Raw genomic sequence first — 23,424 nt, 5'->3', positions numbered from 1 at the left:
ATCACAACTTTACAATAGTTCTTGATCTCCAATGGAATAAGTCCTATCATGGTGTCGTGAAGACTGTCTTGGCCCTTTACATTTATTTCTGCATCATTCTGAGTCTGCTTATACAATTCCATAAAAAATAAATAAAACTCATCTGGGATTGCTTGGATGCGATGACCAGTTTGAGGAGAACTGACATCTTTACAATGTTGAATCTTTCAACCTAGAAACATGACAGAGCCTTCTACTATGTTGGTCTTTTTTTTTTTTTTTTAAGAATTTATTTATTTATTTGAGAGACAGAGGGCATGAGTGGGGGGCAGAGGCAGAGGGAGAAGGAGACTCCTCGCTGAGCAGGGGCTGGATCCCAGGACCCTAAGATCATGACCTGAGCCGAAAGCAGGAGCTTAACTGACTGAGCCACCCAGGTACCCCTATTCTGGTCTTTCTTAATTCCGCTCAATGCTATAATTTACCATGCAAAATTCTGCAGATCCTTTATTAGACGAATCCTGAGATATTTCATGCTGCTTGATACCAGTATAAGTGATACCCGTTTTAAATTTTCATTTTCTGGGGATACATAGAAATACAATTGATTTTTATATATTGATCATATATATTGAATCCAGCAATTTGGGCAAGCTTCTAGTTTGTCTGATTCCTTTGGATTTTCTGTGTGTGAAATCATGTCATCTGTGGATATGACAGTTTCATTGTTTTTTGAATCTTTTTTTTTTTTTAAAGATTATTTATTTATTTATTTGACAGAGAGAAATCACAAGTAGATGGAGAGGCAGACAGAGAGAGAGAGAGGGAAGCCGGCTCCCGGCTGAGCAGAGAGCCCGATGCGGGACTCGATCCCAGGACCCTGAGATCACGACCTGAGCCGAAGGCAGCGGCTTAACCCACTGAGCCACCCAGGCGCCCTGTTTTTTGAATCTTATCTGATTCCTTTTTCCTGTGTTACCTAGTGGCTAACACCTCCAGGGCAATGTTAAATAAAAAGTGATGACAGTGGACAGCCTTGCCTTTCTCCTGATTATAGGAGAAAAACACTGAGCATTTCCCCACTCAGTGTATTAACTGTAGGTTTACTATATTATGTTATGATTCAGTATGATACTGGCTGTAGGCTTATGGTGTATATACCAGCTTGAAGTTCTCTTCCGGATGTGGTGAGTTGGTTTTTTTAAAAAATAATAAATAGGTGTTGAATTTTGGCAAATGCTTTTTCCACATTTATTAACATGCTCTTGTTTTCCCTATTAATATAGAGGATAACACTGATTTTTCAAATATCAAACTAATGGTGCCCTTCTGGAATAAATCCCACTTGTTGATGTTTTGTCCTTCTAAAATACTGGTAAACTCAATTCAGTGTTTTGCTAAATAATTTTTTTCATAGAGATATTATTCTATGGTTTTCTTTAAACATCTTTATCAGATTTTGGTCAGTGTTATACTGGTCTCCTAAACCAGTTTGGATGTATGTTCCTTTCTTCTTTATTTTCCGTAAATTTGGGTAAAATAATTTCCTCCTTAAATGTAACTAATCAGTGAAATCAACTGGATTTACGAGTTTTCTCTGTGGCGACATTTTTGATAACAAATTAATTTTTGTGATAGCATAAATAAGGCTATTAAGGTTTTTTATTTGATTTTGTATAAGTTTTGGTTAAGTTGTATTTTTCAAGGAATTTGTTCATTTTACCTTAACTGTCAAACTTATTGTCATAATATTCTCTTGTTACCCTTTTGTAAGTGTAGAATCTGTAAGTGATGACCCCTCTTTTATTACTCATCTTGCTAGTTTGTTCTCCCTCTCCCCCCCTTAATCTTGTTAGGGACTTATCAATTTTATTAAGACTTATAATGCCAAAATTTGATTTTCTTAATTTTTGTCTTTTCTCTTTCATTGATTTTGATTTTATCTTTATTATTTCCTTTTACTTACTTTGGATTATTTTCTTCATCTTACTACCTTTCCAAAGTGGAAGCTTAAACCATTGGTATTGAACCTTTCTCTCAAAGACAAGCATTTGAGGTTATAAATTTCCATCCAAATATGGCATCAGCTGCATTCTACAGAATTTGGTAGCGATTTAGAAGTGTATTGTCTCATAGAAAATATTCAAGGCTTCTCTAGATCTTACTGTTATTGAAGCTATTTTAATTCCATTGTGATCAGAAAACATCCTTCCTAAGACTGCAATTCTTGGAGATTATTTACTGAGACTTGTTTTGTTGTCCTGCATATGATCTATCTTGGTGATGATTGTGTGTGCACTTGAGAAGAGTACGTCTCCCGTGGTTGGGGTTGTAATCTCTAAATGTCAAGTAAGTGTATGTGGTTGACATCACACTCAGGTCTTCCACATCCTTACTGATTTTTTTCTTGGTCTAGTTGTTGTATCTGTTATTTAAGAGAGGAGTGCTGAACTTGTCAATTTTCTTTATGGAGTCTTTCTTGAGTTCCATCACTTTTTGATTCATGAACTTTTAAGCTCTGCTTTTAGGTGTAACACTTAGAGTTGTTGTCTTCTTGATATATTTGTCCTTTTATTATTGTGCAATGTCCTTCACTATCTCTGAAAATTCTTGTCTTGAAGACGACTTCATTCCAGCTGTCTCACAGTTAGTTTGCGTGGTGTATCATTTCCCATCCTTTTACTTTCAGTCTGCCTTTAGATTCAAAGGATAAACTACAAACAGCTGACTCTTGTTTTTTCATCCAATCTGCCCATTTGCCATTTGATCCAAATATTGTCTATTTACATTTAGGTTTTGATATGGTTGATTTTCCATTTTGCTTCCCCCCTTATTCTATATTGGTCTACCATTTTGTTTTTGGGGTGCTACTTTTATCAGTTTTAATATCCATGGTATAGTCACCTCAAAAACCCACATTTTTTAAATTAAAAATTTTAAAATAAAAAACTCACTTTTTTTCTAAAGCATGTTTTATGAAGCAAATGTAACAGTGATAATTAAACCTAAGGAAGACATACTAAAAAAGATTATTGGCCTTTGATTCTGGACTTTTTGTACAGTAGTTTATAATTCGTTCAATCTAATTCAGAAATTAGTCTTAGTTTCCTTTCTCTTCTGAAATCAATTTTATTCATTTTTTTTCCATAGGAAATTATCCACTTCATCTGTATTTTCAAACTTATTTGTCTCAAACAGTATAAGGTCGGCTATTAAGATTTTTAAATGTTCTGCTTCTCCTTTTTTACATCTGTATTTTCTCTCCTTCCACACTTTTTTTTTTTTTTTTAAAGATTTTATTTATTTACTTGAGAGAGAGACAGTGAGAGAGAGCATGAACGAGGAGAAGGTCAGAGGGAGAAGCAGACTCCGCATGGAGCTGGGAGTCCGATGCGGGACTCGATCCCGGGACTCCAGGATCATGACCTGAGCCGAAGGCAGTCGTCCAACCAACTGAGCCACCCAGGCGTCCCTCCTTCCACACTTCTATCCATTTTTTTTTATTATGTTGGCTTCCAGAATTTACAGATGCCCTTTTATCCATTTCCTCCTTCTGAATCGTGGCCTTTTGAAACCTCATTTTCTTGGTAATTTCTCAATGCCTTAGCACAGGTCTTTTATACTGAATCCAGATTTTCTAGTCCTCAGCAAAAGGGTTGGTTTGAATTCCTTTGCCACCATTTCACTGAAAACACAACTTTCACTATTTAAAAAAAAAAAAATCTTCACAAAAATTTGTGTATCTCCTCAGTGCAAAATTCAAACAAGTTTGAAGTCAGTAGTAATGGGTCTGGGTCTGACCAATAGAAACCATTTTATAAAATGTTTGTATAGTGGGGTTGTCTGAATTTGCTTTGGGGTTAATTTCTATTGTCCTTTCCACCACCCCGGCCTATGAAAGTGAAGTAAGCAAGGCAGATGAGCATGCTGGATCGCGTGCCTGACAATTCAGATCTTCACCACAGGAGGGCAGTCTGAGCTGGACACGACTGTAAACCATCCTTCCAACATGGGTAGCCGAGGAGCTCACCAGATTGTTTACTAATGGTGGAAATCAGGCTTCTGCAGTGGAGGTAGAAGATAAATGGAAAAACAGGTCTGCCTGGCAGTTTCTCTTGAATTTTGGGTAGGACTCTGCCTTTGCTAGATCATGCGGCCAGGAGACATGAGTCACAGGACTGATTGGTTTCAACACCAACCACCAGCTGCACACACACATTCATTAGGATACAGAACTATATACATATACATACATATGACCAGCATGTTTGCGGGGGATTTTGGGCCTTAATATCTATTTTTCTTGAAAAATGTTAACTAAACCATTCAAGTAAAGAAGAAAATGCTGATGAAAAATTAAGATCCAAAGGGTTTGTGCCAAAAATCAAACCAGTCCTCTGAAGCCTAACTCAACGGGACCCAACACGCTCCTTTGGATTCTCACATGTTCTCTGAAGCAGTGTGTGTGTGTGTTGTGTTGTGGGAAGGGAGGACTGCAGTGACACCCAAGGACAGGCACCAAGGAAGCAGGAGGTTGGGGAAACTTGAGAAGCAAGTGGTCTAGAAAAGGGCTCTGTATCCAAGGATCTCAGCAGCAAGAGTCAAACGATGAGTAGACATAATTTGTTATTACAATGTTTTACCACTTCTGAGATGTTGCAGAGCTCTCTTCGGAATAAAGAATGTACCTTTTCTTTTGTTTTCTCCCACAGTTTCTAGCAGTATTCCCTGAGTATGAGCATGGGAAATGCATTTATCACACTGCTCTACTTTCTTGAACCTGTACTCAATTAGTATGGCTATTTACAAAACACAGTTTAAATGCTATAATCCTCCCTTACCTCTGTTTTTGTAGCCTGCTTTTTCAAACTTCTTCCCTTCTACTGTATACCAATAAATTATAGTTATGGAAGCGCTGCAAAATTTAGCTTGGCTTTCTTTGCAATGATATTCTCATGCTAAATTGCATATTTATCCACTGTCTTAAAATTTTGTTAATGTTTTATACTTGATATTGATTTTTTAAAAATTTGTAATGAATGCCTACATGGATTTTTGCAGTATTATTGGGTCATGTCAACATTAGTTACGGTAAATATATTTTGCAGGGTGACAAAAAATCAATAATATTGCATTCTATATTTAATAATTACAGTAAAAGTGGTATATTTTATTCACATAAAATGTTTTAATCATAAGTAAAATCATTAACTATGAATTCAGACAATATAGTCAAAATATATTTTACTTCAGCTTAAGGCACTACATACAGATTTCTTTAAAAGCACACTCATGTCATTTTATTTACACACTATTTTAAGTGACAGTACTTTCTATCTTTATCCTTCATTTATAACTTTACATATTCACAACGAAGTAAAACCCTCCAAATAAAAGGAATTAAATGCCATCATCCTTAAAGCTTACCAGATACGGACAAGAGAGGGAGACACCCAAGAACAATGCAAATGCATCTGTAATCTTTTAATGCGTCAAGATTTTATCTTTAAATTCTTGTATGAAGCTTAATGAAACAATATCACAAAACCTATAGTACACAGCATTGAAATAATTTATATTAGAAGTCTATTGTTGTTTACCAGAAGAACTTGCCCATTAGTAACAGCAGAACTGTCCTTTATAAGTAAATGCACTTACTCTGAATTCACCTACTGAATTAACAAAAACCACTCAATAAGTTTTCCTATTACCTTTGACTGTTGTTGTCATAAACAGGTAAGTGTTTCCTGGAGCCAAATATTTTCCATCACCCAGAAAACATGTCAGGATAATTATTTAACAAAATATACACCAAAACCTTAAAGTAAAGGCTGGCTTCACTGAAGGATTTTCTCAGTGTACTAGGCAGTCACTGGCTTTAACAGTGATAATTTTTTAAAGATACAAATGAAATAACATAAAGTTCAAAATAATAACATATAAACATCTCTTTGGATTAAATAAATAGTTTTGTCCCATCAGCATATATACAAAAAAATTTTACAATTTTAAAGTTAGTATTTTGAGAATAGAATGAAAGACAAGGCAAAAAGGTAAATATCTTGTTCAAAGGATTAAGACATGGACAGGACATCCCTTCCTTCTTCAATCCATAGGGATGGATTTCCATCCCAAATCCACTCACAGGCTCAATGCTCGTTATGGATTTCTGAAACCTATAACCACCACTCATACTAAGGCAATGACTGAAACAGCACCACAAGGACCAAGCTCTATTGGACGAGGATAAAATGTCCTGCTACTAGTTCACTTACTTCAAAAAAAAAGTGTCCACTGTGTTAATTGGGACTGTCCTTTGTTTTTGTTTTATTTTTAATGGAAATTGAAAACAAACAATTTTTCTATTATTTTGTTCAGAAAAACTATTAACTTCTAGGATAAATCTTATATGAGAAAAAGGCAAAATAAAATTTGTCAAAAAGCAAAATTAATCCTATTGGTTTTATTTATTTACTGTGCTATTCTTAATACAGTCAACTTATGACCAAATAGCATGAACTATTTATGCAGGCTGTAGAAATGCTTCTCAAGAACTCCAGAAACAAGAGGTACCAAATCCTCAGGTCGCAAAATGAGTGGTGACCAAATGGGATGAATGTATGTCCAATTCCTGGCACCACTGTTCTTTACCATCACAGATGATCACCACTTAGCTGGGTGGCATATTAATCGTAGATAGTATTTCTATCTGTAAAAGAGTTACCTAGCTTATTTTATACTGTCAAAACTGTAAGTACCACACTATCAATTGTTTGCCTCAAGTCCTGACGGGTGGTTCTTGAACACCATTTTTCCTTTAACAGAGATAATCTCGTCTGCCACAACTCAGTTTCTGAATATTACTTCTGATTATTAGAAAGTATCACCCAGCAAAGTTAGGATGGCAGTTCTTTACAACAAATCCTTAGCTCTGGACATACATGTTAAAAAAAATCAGAGCAGAGTAATTAACTTCTGTGAACCAAACACTGGAGAAACAGAGGGGCAGCACTCAGGCTACACAATGTCAACAGTGCTTAGCGTTTGTTTACTCTGCCACTTAACATAGGAACAGTGGGAAAGATCCAAGACACCAAATTCCATTTTAAATTTACTCTACTGCCTAAAAAGTAAGGCATAAACGCCCCGAAGATAGATATCAAAATCTCTCTTCCTCATTCCGACCCAACTGAAGCCAGATTTGTATTCAGGTCATACATTTTTTTTTTTTTTTTTACAGTGCTTGGATACCTCTGGCTACAATAAACAACATGAGAAAGTAAAACATGGTGGCAAAAACTAAGGAACTTTCTTAAGTTATGACTTTAGCTTGTGAGTCATAAGAAAGTAAACAAATATGAAGTGCAAATATACCCTTTGCTGAGAGCCACGTTCCGTGGGAATGTGGAAGTCAGCCCACAGACCAGCTGCTCTGACCGCTTCAGTCAGTCACAGGAAGTCTACACATTCATATATGCAAACACACTTACACACACACGAATAACTTACACAACAGCATTAAGCATAGACAGAGAAAAGTAATTCTTTCCATTTTCTTAATTTCTTATAGCAACAGTCTTTGAAAGATATCTTTCCTGGCTTCAACAGCTTAGGAATCTTAAAGACAATGGTAAAGACTCAAGCTTTGTATCACATGGTTTTTGTTGTTTTTCTTATAATAGCTTTTCTTAAAATAATTTCTTCATATGCTAGATCTGTTCTGCCTGCTTAACCAATTTTATTAACCTTCACAGAGGTCTTCCAATGTCATAGGTTTACCTGGATACAAACTCTATTAAAGTTATTAAATATAAAAATATAGAAAACTTTTCCTTCCTGATACACAAAATCCACTAATTGCATAAAGATTTCTGTTATTTCAGTTACAAATATAAAAATTTATTAGAAAAGCATGCCTACTAAATTTTGATAGATTTTTATTTAAAAATGTGTCAAATTTTCATTGCAAAAAAAAAAGGCAGAGGCATTATTTTTCTTACAAAAAGTTTTCTAGTTGGAGAAATAGTTGGTGTTAACTACTGATTTACTAGCAATTTTTGCTATGGTCAGGGTTTTATGTATTAGCTGATGCAGTAAAACAAAGCACTAGGAAAAACAAAAGAATTCTAGCATGCTTGGTCTAAGTTCTTTGTCTCTCAAGGTGTATTTTTCATCGTTAGAATACCATTGTGTCCTCAGTATCGCGACTGATCAAAGACACTCTATAAAATCCAGCACATGCTACTCAATTAAAGGATCGTCGTCGTCCTCTTGCAGCTGAAGTCGGGAAAATGGACGGGGTACAGACAGTCTATTCTGCATGATTATAATCAGGCATGTTAGCGTGGTTAGGACCAAGAGCGCACCAATCACAATTCCAATGGCTTCCGGGAGATTAATGCACCACTGGTCAACTAACAAACACTTAGTATGACCAAAGGTTCCGTTATTGGGATGTGGTTTTAATCCCAGGATGTGGCACATCATTGGATAAATATCCACACTGTTAATTGTGCTGTGTTTGTAGCCTTTGTGAAACGCTGGACCATGGGCAGCTAGAAACGGATGCATACTCGACAAAGAATTGTCATAACCATGGTCACCTACTGAAAAAAAGAACAAGATTAGGTTAGTTCCTAAAAGAAAGACTGATCTTTCTATTATAAAACAACTTGCTTCTAGTGTAAATATACTCATTCTTGCCAGTGTAATTCCCATCCATTAAAACTGATTAGCTGGACCTGACAGGGGCCAGAAAGAAAATTATCTGTTTTTTTCCAGCTCAGCCATGTGTCCCCTGTTTCACACATACACTCTTTTCCCAAGTGGTCATGACCCGAGGCTTTAAAACTATTTCTCCACCTGATGCACCTGTCTTTCAGCACCAGCCCCACTCATCTAAACCGCCAACTTCCAGCACTGTGTGCGTGCAGAGAGCGCTAGTGCCTAGACGAGAGTGGCTGGGTCCTGAATAACTGGGGAGAGCAGAAGTGAGTAACACCAGTGAATGGGGAAGAAGTGCATCTGCAGCCTTACCTACATCAACTGCTCCTGTGATAAGAAAGAGGATTACATAATATACTCCTGGTTTACTGACAGTGAATGCCTCACTCTGCCTCGACCTCTGGAGGGCCCAGTGAGAATGTTAAAGAAGGGGTTCCTGCAGTCGATGTGAAGTCTAACCAGTTCACCAACCTCTAACTCCAAATCAAACTCACAGAAAAACATGCCAGTCCCGGACAGAACCCCAATACCAAATCCTCAGTTTTTAGCTTTATTTTGGCAAATATTCCCTTTTCCTGTACGCCTGTTGCACTGATAAGCTCCAGCTTTCATAAAAAAGTACAAGTGACGGGGTGGTGAGTCTATTAGTTTGTGTTACTGAATCCCTTAATCTCATGTCTGAAATATTTCTTAACAGAAATAATGAATGGGATCAACATAATAACAGAATATAACACTTTATTATATAGACTTTAGGATTTCCATAATAATTTCAATAATATAAAAACATACATGTATATGGGCTAGAAAAGAGTTTGGAAGGGGAAACTGCACTTCTGTATTAATAGATTTTTCTCTCTTTTCTAAATTTTCTGTCTTTTCTCAGTTTTCAACAGTTAGTAAATAAGCAAAAATAACATATAAATTCCATTAACCTTTATTCTTATCCTTGTCTGAAGCTTCTGATTTGCTATAGATCAGGGATCTGCACACTATAGCCCCTGATCAAATTCAGCCCTCTACCTGTTTTTGTAAACAAAGTTTCATTTCAACACCCAGCATGTGTTAGTTTACATAATGTCCACTGCTGCTTTTCCACTACAAAGGCAGAATAGAGTGAGTGAGAAACCAGAGGGCCTATAAAGCCTAACATATTCACTATCTGGCCTTTTACAGAAAAAGTACTCTGACTCCTGTTACAGACTACAAAATCAGTTTTTTTGTGTTTGTTTGTTTGTTTTTTAAAGTACTCAAACTGAATTTAACATAGGGATCAATCAAGTTCGGTGCAGGGAAGACCTGTAACTCTCCCCTCTGCAACTCCTCAAGCTTTAGGAGAGGTTCTGATACACCTGCTTTGTTTACTGGGTAAATTTCGGTTTGTTTACCTTTTGGTTTTTGCCTAGTGTTCCAAACAGCTATAGCGCTCAGGTAAATGATTTCATCACTGGGGAAAGACTTTGAGTTATTAGGACAATTTTTTTAAACACACACATACAATTTAAAAAAGCATTTGAACTATCAAATCTCTCCCCTTTTACTCTGTTTCTTTACTTTTTTCTCATTCTCTACAAATCAAAAGAACCAACCTTGAAAAGTTACTGACAGTAACTGTGGTGTGGGTAAGACAGTCAACTACACCTTTGCCCTTAATGCCACCTACCTTCCTCATCTAAGGGTAAAACTGTGGTTATAAATTGCTTTTGAATGAAAACCTGAGAATTATCCAATCAAAAAGTGAACTGATTACACAGTGTTAGTACCTCTAAATCAAAGTACGCTGTTAACAGAACAATGTCACAATGTGTGATTTATCCCCAGAATACAATAGAAATATCCTAAATACTTACATTTTGGTAATGATTTATTTAACACAATTGTCCAGCCTTCATCAGCAACCAAAATAATAGGCTGAATTCGATCATTATGTTGGTAATGAAATCTGGCAGGAATGTCTTCTTTGAGATAAACAGTCATGTGAGGGTTACAGACTTTCAGTTTGTTATAAACCTCTGTTGTATCTGGAAGAAAAAGGAAGCAGTAAAGGAAGAAAGTCATGATTGCCTGATAAGGAAAAAAAAAAAACTTCTAACTAGAATAACTGGAAATAAATCCTGAACAATGCCATCTATCAAATCACTTTTAATTCTTAAAAAAAGAGAGCAATAATTATGTGATATTGTTGGACGGACAGACAGACAGACAGACAGACACACACACACACACACACACCCCTAGATTTCCAAGCATTCACGTATCGCTTTTTTCATTTTGTGATTCTCTCTGGTGGATTTTTATACAAAAGGGAACATTTTCATGTATAGCTTTCTATGTAAATATAAATTATGTATTGCTGCTAATTACTAATTCTAAGATCAATAGATAAACAATACATCTCAAACAAAAATCCAAGATTTTTTTAAGGATAAAAATTTCCTTTTTCAATTAGTGTGAATACTTAAGAAATATATCAAAAGCAAGGAAGCAATCTCTCCAAAAATGAGTCTTAGGCTAACTGCTTAAAGACTTGTTAATTAAGGGGGTAAACATATAATCTCATTCCCAGTAGGAATATATGGTACTGCACTACAAAAGCCAGAACTGTATTCTTTTGCAAAACCATCTCTCTTAACTCAATTGCTCCCTTTGAATATCCCTCAGCTACAAGGTTACTTACTTATTTTGGGAAGGACAGCAGCAACTGGAGTCAGATCTACAAGAGTGTAGCTTGAGCGATCAATGCAGAGATCCAGGTTTATCAGTTTGTCCTTAGAGCACTGAGTCATCCCATGATCACTGGTAATGATCACATTGAGATTTTCCCACAATCCTAGCACCTTGAGTTTGTGGACTAGCTCACCAATAAGGTCATCTACTTCCTTCAACACTCTGTACATGTTTTCTTTATCTTCAGGTCCATATTTGTGGCCACTTGCATCTGGTTCTTCCCAGTAGAGTGTTGCAAAAGTAACTGGTGGGTTCGAATTCATCAGCCACATGGTAATATTATTTAGTCTCTCCTCAAATGACACTGAAGAGCTATAATTCATAAAATAGGAAGGTGTGGTATTGTGAATGGGTACATCAGTACCAGGCCACATGGCGGCGGCGCTTGATCTGTTTTCCTGAAGCTGATTGGTCACCCAAATAGGTACCGCCTCATTCCACCAAAAAGGATCCTTGTCATCAAAGTCAGAAAAATGTTTCTTTGTGATTACATCATACATGGAATTAGCCACGATGCCATGACTTTCTTCATACAAGCCCGTCACAATGCTGTAGTGGTTAGGAAATGTTTTTGTGATAAAAACATTTTTAACATGCTCTACCAGGACTCCTTCTTTGATAAAATTCTGGAGATGAGGAAATTCATAGTTCTGTAGATAGTCAGCTCTGAAACCATCAAAGGACACCAGCAGCAGCTTGGATGGCAGGCTATGGGAAGAGTTACCTCCACAACAAGTTATAAGTCCAGAAAATAAAAGTATTACTAATAACTTCATAATGAACGTGTTGAAGGAGAGCAATCAGGGTTCCTAAAACATAAAAACACGGTTCATAAGTGGTAGTGCTGTTGCTCAGAAGTTTAGCCATCAGGAGAAGAGAAGCAAAAATTTATCAAATTTTTGTATACCAGCTTTAAATGATCTTAAAATCAGGTAACGTCATTTACTGAAAGATAATGTCATTTACTGAAAGATAACTGAATAAAGCCAAAATTGGAAAAAAACAAAAATTGCCTTTCCCTGTCCAATTTCCTATATACATGTCCTGCCCCATTCTTAATGAAGGGGGTATGGACCCCTCATACTCCACAGAAAAACTCCTGTTTGGTTGCCTTGCTTTTCTGTAGTAGCAGAAATTATTCTAAAGACTTAATAAGAACAGGGGCGCCTGACTGGCTCTGTCAGTGCAGCAAGCAACTCTTGATCTCAGGGTGCAAGTTTGTGCCCATGTTGAATGTAGAGATTACTTAAAATCTTTAGGGATGCCTGGGTGGCTCAGTGAGTTAAAGCCTCTGCCTTCGGCTCAGGTCATGATCCCAGGGTTCTGGGATCAAGCCCCGCATCCGGCTCCCTACTTAACAGGGAGCCTGCTTCCCTTCCTCTCTTTCTGACTGCCCCTCTGTCCACTTGTGATCTCTGTCTATCAAATAAATAAATTTAAAAAAAAATAAAAACAAAAAAAACCTTAATAACAGATGAAGGAAAAAAAAAAAAGATCCTTTGGCACAAACAGAAATAATAGCAGCCTTCAGAGGCTCCAGGGAGTGCGATTATTTTTCTAGTTTAATGACTGGTAACCTATGTTCTTTTTACACCACAGAAATAGGTGGTGGAAATTCTACCATGCTGACTTACCACCAACTCCTGTTGAAGATATGGCATGGAAAAGGGGGGTAAGAAACAAATATTACTTGAGAAAAAGATCCCACCTCAATCTATACATGCCCAGTATTTACAGGTTGACAGACAAAGCCCACAGGGGCTTGGCTGCCACAGTGACTTCTGAAAAAAATCCAACAGCTGTTGAGAACTTCACCATATTCCTTAAACTTCCTCTTTACTATCAAGGACATAATTATTCTACCTAATACCTCAGGCTCAGAGCTCGCTCTGATTTTTTTTTTCTTTTTTCTTTCTGGACAATCCACTGATTATTAAAAAAACAAACAAACAAACAAAAACCCCCAGCTTTCCCATAATAAATCTCCCTGCCTTTGGTCTCTATCATCTTTGGTCCTTCAGAAAACAGGATAGGTGATTTAAGTAGGATGACCCACTTCAGCTGGACAGGATATATCTTCCACTGTAATAGACGAGAAGATTTACCTACCTAAAGCTAGGTAAGCTAACAGGTCTGAGGGTTGGAGATGAAGGGAGCTGCATTCTCTGTGCTGCAAAAGGTAGAGGCAATTACTGAGAGGGAGTAGGGTGGCAAAAGGTTCTCGGATTTGAGAAACAGAGAACGTCTGAAATGGCCAACATGGAGAAGGGGAGAGAGTGCAGGGGAAGAGCAGGATGGGGGGGTCAAAGTGGACAGCAGGTGTCATGAACTCCTAGTGACACCGCTGACTGCTTTTCTCTAGCAATTCAGAGACCCTGGCATGGGCCTGAACAAAACGTGTACTGGAGACTCTGTGAGAAACTGAAGTACAGCGAAGGAAGCCGACGATCCTGACTAGGGAGTGACTAAAATCTGAACTACGGCGTCTAAGCTCAAACGGCTACAGATCATGAAGTAGAGAGTTTTCTGGACTAGAGCTTCTGGGGGAAGCTGCAAGGATGTGAGGCTGTAGTGGGAGTGAGGTGAGTGAATTATTCCAGAGGAAGAGCCAAGGTATGGCCGTGGGGGGTGTGAACCTCGAGGTCCAGGCAGAAGTGGCCACAAGCTAACTGACATGATGATTAAGTGCATGAGCCACTTATCGTGTGTTCTTTCTCCCAACTCAACCACAATTACTTGAAGGCGGAGACTTTCTTTCCTTCAAACATGCCAGCTAGATGATCTGTGTGTGCAGTCATTCACACATCAGTTGACTGAAGCTGCGGCCGTCTTAGAACCAGGAACTTGAAATTGGGAAGACCAAAGGCACAGAAATTTGTTTGTGAGGGTCTGTAGGTCTCAAGAGCCGGCCACTTTAACCCGACTTGAGCTGCCTTCTGAGTGTGGTGCGTGCGTCACATGCTGCCGATGCCATCCATGAAACCCCAAACAGGACGGAATGACAAACCGAATCTGCTCTCCGAAGAGAAGAGTAACCAGGCTGTTCGGTACCAAGACACACCATCCAGACACAGTCTCCAGAACCGAGACAGAGAGCGGCACTTCTCACTCCGTGTTCGGTGCCCTGACCTCGTCTTCAGGCACTATTCACCTCCTGCCTCAGTGGGTCGGTGCCAGTTCAGCCACACTCGGGCTCCAGCAACCCGAGAGCTTGTGCGGAGGCCACGCCGGTCTCTGGGGGAGCTTGGAGGGAGCAGACCCCCTGCTTTGTCGCTGGGTACAGCTACCTTCCCAGACACAAGTACTGGTCTCCAGTACGAGCCCACTGAAACAGCTTGTCGGCGGTTCCACAGCTTAAAGGTACTCCCCCGGCACTTCGTACAAAGTGTCTTAGGTACTGCCCTGGTCCCTCAGTAACTGGGGCACCTTCCCCACCAATTTCACCGCACAAACTATCCCGCGGGCAAGACAAGTCTGAGGTAGGTCAAAGTGAACGCGTTCTCCGCAGCTCCAGACTTCTTGCCTTCGTTCCCCAGCCTTTAAGACGGCTTCCCGTTGTCTCACACCAGAGCTGCCCCGAGGAAGCCCCTCACCACCAGCCTCATCACGTCTATTTGCAAATCACATCCTGCAGCACAGCAGACAGAAAAATCACCGAGGGGAGCCCGTTGTAAGTGTGGCGGCCCAGTTTTCACACCCAGGAAATTCTGACTCCAGAATAGAGTAGAAGCAGAGCAGAGTAGAAGCCAGGAACCTGCATTTTGAGCAGCTCTCCATTGTTTCCATCTCTACCGTGGCCAGACTTCTAAAAGCCCTTAATTCCTCTTGTCTCTTAACTGACCTTCCCACCTTACCCACCCTCCCCTTTCTTGCCCAGTATCTGCTCCCAACTTACTCTTCCCCCGTGTAGCTCTGTTCATAACACTCCTCTAAAAAAAAAAGTTCCAAGAGTCCCCAGCCTATACAAACACTTTGGCCTGGCAGTCAAGCCCCTGCAGTATTCAGGCCCAGCCCACATACGCATTACTAAAACAGTTACAGAAAATCCTTGCTAACCTTGCTTTCCTTTTACCATATTTCTCCATCACCATCTGCCTCAAATGTATCACAAAGACATGTAAAAGGCAATAGGCCTTTATCTGGATGACCTATATGTGACCTCTAAGAGCTCTTCAGTAATAGTGTATGCTTCCAAACACCCTGAAGTTACCTCCTGTGCATGAAGTCTGGCTCAAACATTCTCTTAGGTTATTTTTTAGTATCATTCAATACATAGCTAATATAACTTAAGATTATATTACAAAAATGTATGTATGTGCCATGTATCAGGGGACGAGGGCTTTACACTTTTCAAATATGTCATACTCACAATAGGGGCATAAATAATCAGAGTACTGAATCAGGCTGTCACCCTGAAAGAACAAAGACAAGGGTGAATGAACTCTGTTCTAGAACACCAAAACTTCTTTGTAACGCTGTGCTTGAGAGCCATACACCAAAAAGTCTTGTTTCTAACACTAAGCCCTTTGAGGAATTACTACAAATGGAATATCATATATATCCAAACCTTTTTCAACACAGTTATCTCTAAGAACAGCAGAGTGCCAAGCCAATTCAACAAATGGTGCCTGGACAGCCAGATATCCACACGCCAGAGAATGAATTTGGACCCCTCATCTCACACCATACACCAAAATTAATTACAAATGGCTCATGAACCAAAATTTAGAGCTAAAACTATAAAACTCTTAGAAGAAAATATAGGAGTAAATCTTCATGACCTTGAGTTAGGCAAAGCCTTCTTTGGTGCCTAGGTACAGCACCAAAAAGAAATAAACAAACAAATAAATAAATAAAATTGGACTTCATTGAGACTAAAAACTTTGGTGCTTTAAAGGATACCATGAAGAAAGAGAAAAGACAACCCACAGAACGGGAGAAAATATTTGAAAATCGTCTGATGAGTTATTTATAATTAGTATAAAAATGTAACAACTTAAAAAGTCAAACAATTCAATTAAAAAAATGAGCAAAGGATCTGAAAAGACATTTCTCCAAAAATATAAAGGGGCAAATGAGGCCACAAAAAGATGTTCAGCACCATCAGGGAAACGTAAATGAAAATCACAATGAAATAACACGTCAGACCCACTAGGATGGAGAGAATCAAAAAGACCAATACTAAGAGTTAGCGAGGATATAAAGAAATTGAAACATTTATACCAGTGCTGGTGAGAATGTAAAATGGGAGAGCCACCTCGAAAACATTCTGGCAGTTCTTTAAAAGTTTAAACAGAGTCACCATAATACCTAGAAATTCAACTACTAGGTATATGTCCAAAAGAAATTAAAACAGATGCTCACATTAAATAAAACTTGTACACAAATGTTCACAGCAGCATTTTATAAGGGCCCAGAAGTGGAAACAACTCAAACGCCCATCAGGTGATGAAAAATGGACAAAATGTGATCTACCCAGAGCATGGAGTATTATCTGACAATAAAAAGGAATAAAGTGCTAACAGACACTGTAAGTGGATAGACCCTGATGCATCACACTAAGTGAAAGAAGGCAATCAATCACTAAAGATCTCTTTTCCTATAACTCTTTAGATCAAATTTATTAGAGATGGAAGTACATTGGTAGTGTTCGGCGCAGAGGGCTGGAGGGAAGTGGGGAGTAAATTCCAATGGTCTGAGGTTTGTTTCCGGGGCGATGAAAATGTTCTCATATCGACTGTGGGGATGGTTCTATGACTCCCTAATGTTCACTTAGGTGAGTGAACTGGACAGAGTGTGAATTATATCTCAATAAAGTTATTATATTAAAAACAAAAAGAGGGAATGAAATTGTAATATTAAAAGCATCTGAAATGCTCTGCCATAAAACAGGAAACATCTCTGATGTCTCAATTTATGCCCCAAATTATGTAACATTTGTATTCCATAATAGACTTGGGTGTTTTAACATGAAAATGTTTTATAACACCTTCCAAATGCAAAAACAATAACAAAACAAAAACCTGTGTCTGACCCTCTCTCAAAATACGTATAAATCAAAATCTTTCTTCCCTAAATCTTGAATGAAAATTATGTTCAAATATATGTGCTATTTATCCTGTGGTTCAGAAATGCATTAGCACACTGTTAGGATCCTTGTCTCTAGGCTTCAAGGCACAGACAGAACGGAAAGATTATAGACTCTGAAATCAGAATGATCCCAGAACTTAAGCTCACATTTAGTCACTGGGCAATTAATTTTGAGCAGATCTAATTTCTCCCAGAGTTAGCTTTAGTGTTTGTGACATGATACACACACACACACACACACACACACACCACACCCCTATATATAGCGTTACAGAACAGGCTGTCAAATTTAGTTTCTTTTTATCAATGCTAGTTACAAAGCTGTTATGTTAGGAAAAAGTCTGTATTATAACAGGCAGAATACTATTATTGTGCAACCCTAAAATAATTAGAAAAAATTTAGGTCAACCCCTTCTTTTTACATATGATAGGGCTGAAGTCCAGTGACAGGCCAAGCTCAGAAAGCAATATGCACTTACTAATTCATGCCCCCCACAAGTTTACAAGTCTAGTAACAGCAAGTTAACAAGACTAGTAACAACTCCAAATGATTACCAAAACTTTTCCTGCCAGAACATGTTTATTAGCAGCACATGTATCTATGTCTACCGCATTCTGTTTCATTCAAACAGTGGGTGTTAACTGATAAACAAAATACCAGCGAAAAGTTCTCAAGTAGTTTTCAAGGAATGAAAATCACTAATTGTTATATTACTCAACTTTGAGAAAAATTCTATAATGTTTCAAACAAACAAATAAAAATAGTGGAGGGAAGAAAAAAAAAGCAGACTATCCTATTCTCAGTCCTAAAAACACTGGGATTCTAAATAATTCTCCCATTTTCAAGTGCACACAAAATTTTCTAGTATCTTAAAAACAGCTACACCATCTTACTTTCTACATAGTAAAATAACTCCAATTATCCCAACAGCAACCAAAAGCAGTAGGTAGTAATCTTCAATTCAGGGGACAAAACGTGCTCTACCTCCTCTGGGATGACTTTTTTACCTGGATGGAATGCATGTTAGGCAGTTCCCAGTGGCATTCTTAGTCCCAGTGAAGTTGAGAGAGGCCAGCAATTACAGGAAATGGTGAAAGACATTTGTCACCGTTAGCTTGCCATCTACTTTGTAATAATACAAAAGCCCTCATCTAAAGACTTCACAAATATTTATAATGAAACTTTTACACAGCTTTAAAATAAAATAGCATTGCCTGTGGACATGGGAAATTTCGGTGGTTTCCTGTAGATCATTATTTTCTTTCGCCAAAGGGGAAAAAAAACTACTCTTTAGAAGACTTTCTCAGTCCTAAAAATGTTGGGATTCTAAATAATTCTCCCATTTTCAAGTGCACACAAAATTTTCTAGTATCTTGAAAACAGCTACACCATCTTACTTTCTACATAGTCAAATAACCCCTCACGTACTTCTTGCATTTTCATCAACATTTCTCCCCAATTATATTTCGTAGCTAATCTAAAATACATAAACTATTTCCTCTTTGCTTTCAAATGACCTTAATTTCCTTAAAATAGCCTGGGAACAACCTCTGGGAGGAAAAAAAGGAAGAAAAGAAAACCATGACATTAAAAGGAGCAGCTGACTGCCTAGAACACGGAGTAAGTTCTCAGGCTTAGGTCCAGCAGATCACCTGGTGGTCAGGCAAAACCACTCTGGAGTCGGACCCAGTGTAAACCTGAATCTGCCTGTCACCAGCCGTACAATGTGGAACCTAACTCTTCACTCCTCCGAGCCTGAATTTCCCCATCTGTATAATGGGACGCTATGATCCCAGTGCTATACCGAGAAAAGGAAGCATTGTTTGTCGAGGGCTTAACACGGTGTCCGGCCTATAAAAAGCACTTAAATGTGATCTTTGCTGTTTGGTCTTCTAGGAAATTAGTTCTTAAATTTGATTATGTAATTGCCACGAGCTCCGATCTAACACTGAGACAGACGCAAACGCCCACCCCGCCGCCCGCCTCCCCTCGCTGTCACCCCTGCCCACCTTCGCCCCCTCCGCTGCTGTCAGCCCACGCCCTCCGCACCCTTCACAGCACGCCCCCCCCAACCCCGCCGCGTCCCAAACCACCTGCCAACTGCTCTTTCCGCCCCCCACACCGCCCTCCTCCTCGCCCAGCCCAGCCCTCTCCCGGCGCCTGCGGGTCCCCGCGCGGACGACCCGCCACCGCCCCGGGGGCCGGGGAAGGGTGGGGGGTGTTTCTCACCACCTCCAGTGCCAAAGCCCCAGGCGACCCAGGAGGGGGTGGCATCTCCCTCCGGAAGGCCGGCCGCGCGAGGCTCGCACTCACCCGCTGCAGCCGGCGCGCGGAACTCAGCACTGGCGGAACCCCGCGCTCGTGGGCCCTGGGGACGAGGCCGACCCGATCTCTGCGCGAGGCAGAGATCTTCCTGAGGCGCCTGCGCAATAGCGGGCGCCCCCGCCGCGGGTAACAGCCCCAACCTCCCCCAGAACCGCTTTGTTGCGGGCACTCTGGAGTGTGCGCAGCCGCCCGACGCGCGACTGCGGAACCTGCTGCCAGCCGGCAGGGACCCCCGCGGGCGGCGGAGGCTGAGACGCGTCCTCGGATTGGCTGGCGGAGCCGCGTCAAATGTAATCCCCTTTGCGATTGGTTAGAGTCGGGTACCACCTGGAGACAGCGGCTTTGGTGGGGTCGCATTGGACCTCGAGAAGGTCGGTTCCTATCTTAAACCCCGCCCCTTTCGTATTATCCTAGTGCTGGACGCCCTTCAGGAAACCTGAAACCCAGCGTGCCCGGGAAAGACACCTAACTGTTGCCAATCCCAGTTCATTCCTAGTTAAGAGGCACCTGGCAACTTTGGTGTCCTCAGGAAAAGCGACTTTGGCTGCACCAAGGGCCCAGCACAAATCTAGAGCAGCTTCAGACAGTTCCAGGGACTTGAAATAAACGCGGTGTGATTCTACCCAAAGTACCTGTTTTGCTGGAAGATTGAGCGCCTTTACACCCGAAGTTCTGTAGTAGGCAGTTTACAAGGAAAGTCACAATTCACAGAAAAAAATCCTTGCAGTAGGGAACCAGCTGAGAAATGGGCATGTCTTTGGACAGATGCATATGGGATTGTGCTTCCGCCTTCAATTGGAAACTTAATAGAGCAGAAGAATGTATCTTTAAATTTGCTAGTAGAAAGAGAAATTACCAGATGAAATTGATTTATTTGTTAACGCTTGGGTTACCCAGGCATACTTGGTGAATGATGGATGGTATCTTTTTTTTCTCTTTGTATTTGCAGTGCCAAATACAGGACCTGGAGTTGAAAAGTATCTTTTTTTTTTTTTTAATTTTATTTATTTATTTGACAGAGAACACAAGTAGGCAGACAGGCAGGCAGAGAGAGAGAGAGAGAGAGAAGCAGGCTCTGCACTGAGTAGAGAGCCCGATGCGGGGCTCGATCCCAGGACCCTGGAATCATGACCTGGGCTGAAGGCAGAGGCTTTAACCTGCTGAGCCACTCAGGCACCCCGAAAAGTATCTTTTTAAATGTTTACTGAATTTAACAGAACTTTTAAGGTGCTCTTGGTTCTTGCCTCCCGTCATTTTAAAATGCAAAATCCAAGGGGATATTTTCTTTCATAATCAGTAGTGTAGCTCCAACAGTTGCTTAAAAGAATGCAATTAGATGAATTAAGGATATTAGTCCTATGTTAATATTTTCAGGTGTTGAGTATTTACTGGATATAAACCCAGTACCTGGATTAGTAACCTTCAATAGTGGACCTTAGAAATCAAATTCTATGGGGCACCTGGCTGGCTCAGTCAATGGACTGTGTGACTCTGGATCTTGCAGTTGTGAGTTTGAGCTCGACATTGGGTATAGAGATTACTTAAAAATTAAATCTTAAAAAAAAGAAAGAAAGAAAAATCAAGGTCTAAGGTCTGAACCTTGGGTATGAGCTATAAAGTATAGGCATGGATGGTGATGTTAGGGTTAGAAGTCAACAGCCAAGAAAGAATTCTTGAGATGTCTTTGGTGCAAAAAGGACCAGGACCCATGGGCAGAAAGAACTGCAGTGTGTTCCCGAGCCTATTATATGCTTTCAGGTTGGGAGGGGCTTAGGTTTCCGGGATCTTGAGGAGGCTAGCTATTGTTGGGAAAAGGTCTTTTATTACTGTCTAGTAAAACCTTAGTCATGAGATCCTTCAGATGTATATCAGTGGGCCATATTCTTAGGGGATGATAAAGGAAATTTCCAAAAAAATATTTATATGTTGAAGTAGACTTACAGGATGGTGGGGGCAGGGGGATGTTGCGGGCTAGGATTGCCTTTTGCCCTTCTCAAAGTATTAACATTGAAGCAGTTGAGTCCCTAGAGGAACGTCACTCTGCCCATTTCAAGGACTTGTCAATGGGCTGTATGTAGTAAGGAAATTTAATAATTTTTCTTTTGCCTTTGTTTCCCATATCAGCTAGGACTCCAGAGTCTACAAGCAGCTGCAGAGACAATTTGGGCCAACCATATACTGTTGTTGATTATTAGTTTGTACCTTCACAAGTTAATTCCACTTGCAACTCTCAAAGCTGGCCTGTGCATTGGTGAATTGGGCATCCTAGATCTGTGGGTTGTCAGAGCTGGAAGGAGTGGCAGAAGCCATGTAATTCCGTCCCTACACTCTGCCAGACCTGAGTTTTAATACTCACTCTACCACTCAGTAGCTCAGCTGTCTGGGACCAGTGTCTCTTATCTAGTTGAGCCTTCAATTCCTCATATGCAAAAACAGCCCTCTTACAGTACCAGCCTCTTGGTGTTATATTGTCAAATAAATGAGAAAATGCAAGTGAAGTACTCAGTGCAGTGTCTGAAACATGGTTAAGTGTTAGCGATTATTATCACTATGACCAGAATACATTCCCCAACCTGAACAATGGTCATCAGAAGTCAGAATTCAGAGAGAATTTACAAAATGTCCAATTTAGTGGAACTTAAATTTTCTGGATTTGGGGGCCACATGATTATACATAACCTGTTTGTTCATTCATGAGGTGCATGATTGCTTAAAGAGTAGACAAAACAGACTTCTACAACGGTCAGATGTGTCGTGGAGAGAGCAGCTGGGTGGGCATAGGAGAGAAGGGCTCCCTTCCTCTAGACCACTGCCCATGTCGCTGGGTCAGATCAGGGAGTCCTAGGCAGTCACGTTTCCTTCTTATAGATAATATGGTTGAGAACAGGAGGACAAAATGACTCACGAGGCTCTTTTGACATCAAGCTTCTGTTATCCTTCAAATATTTACCATTTCAACCACAACTGAGAACTTGTTTCAGATGAGCATAAATAATAAGGTTATTTAAATCCCGTGAAATAGGAAGACTGGAGGTAGGATAGGGTTCGGGACTGGTTGAATTAGCAGCTCAACAATGTTGCCATGTACGGGGTTCTTTCTAAATCTCCAAGGGGCTATTAACAGACTTGGCTGCTGGTTCCTCTAGTGGTAAACATAATAGTAGCAACAGGAACCATATGATTCATCTTTCACTTCCACTGAGCAACAGAAGTGACTTCTAGGTTTCTTTTCTCTGTCTCAGAAGTCTTCAGCAACCCTCACTTACTTTGACTAAAATTGGGTCATATGCCTAAATCTAAGCCAGCAAAGAATGTGGAATTACCAGGGGATCAATTGGGTCCAGACCTTGAGCTGAGGTCTTTCCTAAACTGTGCTTCTTTTCTCAATAGGAAGGAGGGGGAATCAGTACAGTCAACTCTACCAGGAAGTATGCTATAGATTCATTGGAGGACCTTAATGATAATAAAACAAAACACAACAGTATCATAAATTCTTCCCTTCCATAGTGATTTTTAGACATATATATTATTCATTTAGCTGGCAAAATGATAACATTCATTTGTAATGTTCTTTCAGC

General features: G+C 39.8%; 1 protein-coding gene and 1 long non-coding RNA gene across 3 annotated transcripts; one reads left to right on the top strand and one right to left on the bottom strand.

Moving 5' to 3' along the window:
* Nucleotides 1-1,911: 1,911 nt before the first annotated feature.
* Nucleotides 1,912-5,526, top strand: LOC116588706. The gene is made up of 2 exons (XR_004285050.1): nt 1,912-3,183; nt 3,881-5,526. It is a non-coding gene; the product is annotated as an uncharacterized LOC116588706 (long non-coding RNA).
* A 1,672-nt stretch (nt 5,527-7,198) lies between these two features.
* Nucleotides 7,199-20,098, bottom strand: ENPP4 (ectonucleotide pyrophosphatase/phosphodiesterase 4). 2 transcript variants are annotated; one of them, XM_032340159.1, is made up of 4 exons: nt 19,835-20,098; nt 11,381-12,239; nt 10,554-10,724; nt 7,199-8,585 (listed from the first exon to the last, which is right to left on the bottom strand). In XM_032340159.1, the coding sequence occupies exons 2-4, from the start codon at nt 12,204-12,206 to the stop codon at nt 8,221-8,223; spliced, it is 1,362 nt and encodes a 453-aa protein (XP_032196050.1). In that variant the 5' UTR covers nt 12,207-12,239; nt 19,835-20,098; the 3' UTR covers nt 7,199-8,220. The 2 variants fall into 2 exon arrangements, with proteins under 2 accessions (XP_032196050.1, XP_032196051.1); XM_032340160.1 differs by lacking the exon at nt 19,835-20,098 and adding an exon at nt 19,751-19,822.
* Nucleotides 20,099-23,424: the final 3,326 nt, after the last annotated feature.

The sequence above is a fragment of the Mustela erminea genome, chromosome 4 (genome assembly GCF_009829155.1).
Source record: "Mustela erminea isolate mMusErm1 chromosome 4, mMusErm1.Pri, whole genome shotgun sequence".
In the NCBI taxonomy this organism is placed as follows: domain Eukaryota; kingdom Metazoa; phylum Chordata; class Mammalia; order Carnivora; family Mustelidae; genus Mustela; species Mustela erminea.
This window is presented reverse-complemented; position numbering and strand designations above follow the sequence as displayed.